The sequence below is a fragment of the Rhincodon typus genome, chromosome 28, assembly GCF_021869965.1.
Source record: "Rhincodon typus isolate 14 chromosome 28, sRhiTyp1.1, whole genome shotgun sequence".
Taxonomy (NCBI): Eukaryota; Metazoa; Chordata; class Chondrichthyes; order Orectolobiformes; family Rhincodontidae; genus Rhincodon; species Rhincodon typus.
In genome coordinates, this window is record NC_063359.1 from 38,193,576 (window position 1) to 38,196,177 (window position 2,602).

General features: G+C 48.0%; 1 protein-coding gene across 1 annotated transcript in view; it reads left to right on the forward strand.

Moving 5' to 3' along the window:
- The window catches only part of sh3glb2b (SH3-domain GRB2-like endophilin B2b), an 87,265-nt gene that overhangs the window by 47,481 nt on the left and 37,182 nt on the right, over nt 1-2,602 (forward strand). Inside the window, exons 4-5 of the mRNA XM_048613406.1 lie at nt 1,185-1,318; nt 1,834-1,926. Of these exons, the coding sequence (XP_048469363.1) occupies nt 1,185-1,318; nt 1,834-1,926 (227 nt within the window). The remainder of the gene's footprint in view (nt 1-1,184; nt 1,319-1,833; nt 1,927-2,602) is intronic.

Below are 2,602 nucleotides of genomic sequence, written 5' to 3' on the forward strand. Positions count from 1 at the left end.
AAAAAAAAATAAAGATGATTAACAGCAGCGATTTTGGAACATAATTGTACTGTTTTTCCTGGTACTATACTGGCACTAGGGGCAGTCCAGAGAAGATACACAGACCTTGGGTATGGAAGGACTGTCTTATCTGGAGAGGTTGAGGAGTTTGGGCAAATACTCATTGGAGTTTGGAATAAATGAAGAATTAAAGAAGGTGTTTAGCACGCTTGCCTTCATTGCTCAGTCCTTTGAGTACAGGAGTTGGGGACGTCGTGCTGAGGTTGTATAGGATGTTGGTGGGGGCCTCCTCTAGAGTACTGTGTCCAGTTCTGATCGCCCTGCTATAGGAAGGATGTTATTAAACTGAAGAGGGTTCAGAAAAGATTTACCAGGAGGTTGCCGGGAATGGAGGGTTTGAGATGTAAGAATAAACTGGAAAGACTGGGACTTTTTTCACTGGAGCTTAGGAGGTTGAGGAGTAACCTTATAGAGGTTTCTAAAATCATGAGGGGTGCAGGTAAGGTGAATAACAAAGATTGTTTCCTCAGGGTGAGGGAGTTCAAAACTAGGGGCATATTTTTAAGGTGAGGGGGGAAAGGACACGAGGGGAAACCTTTTTACACAGAGAGTGGCTCACGTGTGTAGTGAACTGTCAGAGAAAGTGGTGGATACATGAATAGGAAAGATTTGGAGGAATATGGGCCAAGCTCAGGCAGGTGAGACTAGTTTAGTTTGGGACTATGGTCAGCATGGATTGGTTGTACCGAAGGGTCTGTTTCTGTGCTCTATGACTCTACGACTCTACGACTCTACCTTTAAGCCGCTTGGTAGGGTAGATGCAGAGAGGTTGTTTCTCTTGTGGGTCAGCTTTGGGCTAGAGGGCATCATCTCAGAGTAAGGGTGTTGCCAATTTAAGACAAACGAGGTGGTCTTCTCTCGGAGGGGATTGAATCGGTGAAATTCTTTACTGCAGAGGGCTGTTGGGGCTGTGTTCGGTATTCAAGGCGGAGGCAGATTTTTAATCAAGTAAGGGAGTCGTGGGTTAAGGGGAAACGGCAGGAAAGTGGAGTTGAGGATGCTCCAATCAACCATGATCTCATTGAATGGTGGAACAGACTGGTTGGGTGGAATGGCCTCCATCTGCTCCTGTGTTTTGTGGTGTTATGGTGTAATATGGTCCAATTGTGAATATCCGATCTCAGGTAGCACTCTGATCAAGGTCGGTGAGGCCCAGAGACGCCTGGGAGCTGCTGACAGGGATTTCATCCAGTCTTCCATGATCAATTTCCTGACACCTCTACGGAACTTTCTGGAAGGAGACTGGAAGACGATCTCGGTGAGTTCTAAGTGATTTTCCTGATGCTGTCACATAGTGGTTGACGTTAGACTGCAGGTCTTCAGAAGTACATTGAAATATTTACTGTGTCCTTGAATTTCCAACCTCCTGAAACTCACGGAGGGAGCGCCGCGCTGTCGGAGGGTTGGCGCCGAGGGAGGGCCGCGCTGTCGGCGGGTCAGCGCCGAGGGAGCGCCGCGCTGTCGGAGGGTCAGTGCCGAGGGAGCGCCGCGCTGTCGGAGGGTCAGCGCTGAGGGAGTGCTGCGCTGTCGGAGGGTCAGCGCTGAGGGAGTGCTGCACTGTCAGAGGGTTAGCACCGTGACTGGCATGGACCAGGTGCTGGAACAGAGTGGGCAGGGTAGACAAGATGAGCTGAATGGTCCCTCTCTGTGCAGTAACGTCTCTGTGGCTCTAATGGCTGAGCTGTGAGATGATAAATTTGCAAGGGTACAATAAGGAGGGTGTTTTTTCTCTCTTTCTCTCTCTCTGTCTGTTTTTGTTTCTCATTGTTATAGAAGGAGAGGCGATTGCTGGAAAACAGACGCCTGGACCTGGACGCCTGCAAATCTCGGTTAAAGAAAGCGAAGGCAGCCGAGGCGAAGGCAGCAGTATGCAAATCTGTTTTCAAACCCCTCTCTACCATCCATTAACTCTCCCTGGTGCCACGGTTTAAAATCCCACCATAAAACCTCAGATTTCAACTGGAAACTGCAGCAAATCATTATTGCTGCTGGGCTGTTCAAACCGGGAGAGCTAATGTACTTGCATGAACGAATTTGTCTCATGTCGGGCTTCTTTACTGAATAACCTTCTGATCTTTTTAACTCCATGTTGTGAATTACAATGTGCGCAGAGATTCTGACTGACCAATGTTCTTTTTCTGTTGTCCACTGCGCAGTGTGAGGGAGAAGTGAGTACTTATCGTTTGAACTGCTGTTTTCTCTGACCTGGTTTCCTGTAAAATTCTAGTAGGATTTATACATATGTTTAAAGCAAACAGTTTAGCCTCATTCGCTGCCTGATGGACCAATAGGATTTGCAAAAGAGCAGTCACTTTGTTGTGTTTGTAGGAGTGGTGGGTTCACTGTGCCCCTCTCTGTGAGTCTGTGTGTGTGTGTGTGTGTGTGTGTGTCTGTGTCTGTGTGAGTGTGTCTGTCTGTCTGTGTGTCTGTCTCTGTGTGTGTCTGTCTGTGTGTGTGTCTGTCTGTGTGTGTGTCTGTCTGTGTGTGTGTCTGTCTGTGTGTCTGTCTCTGTGTGTGTCTGTCTCTGTGTGTGTCTGTCTCT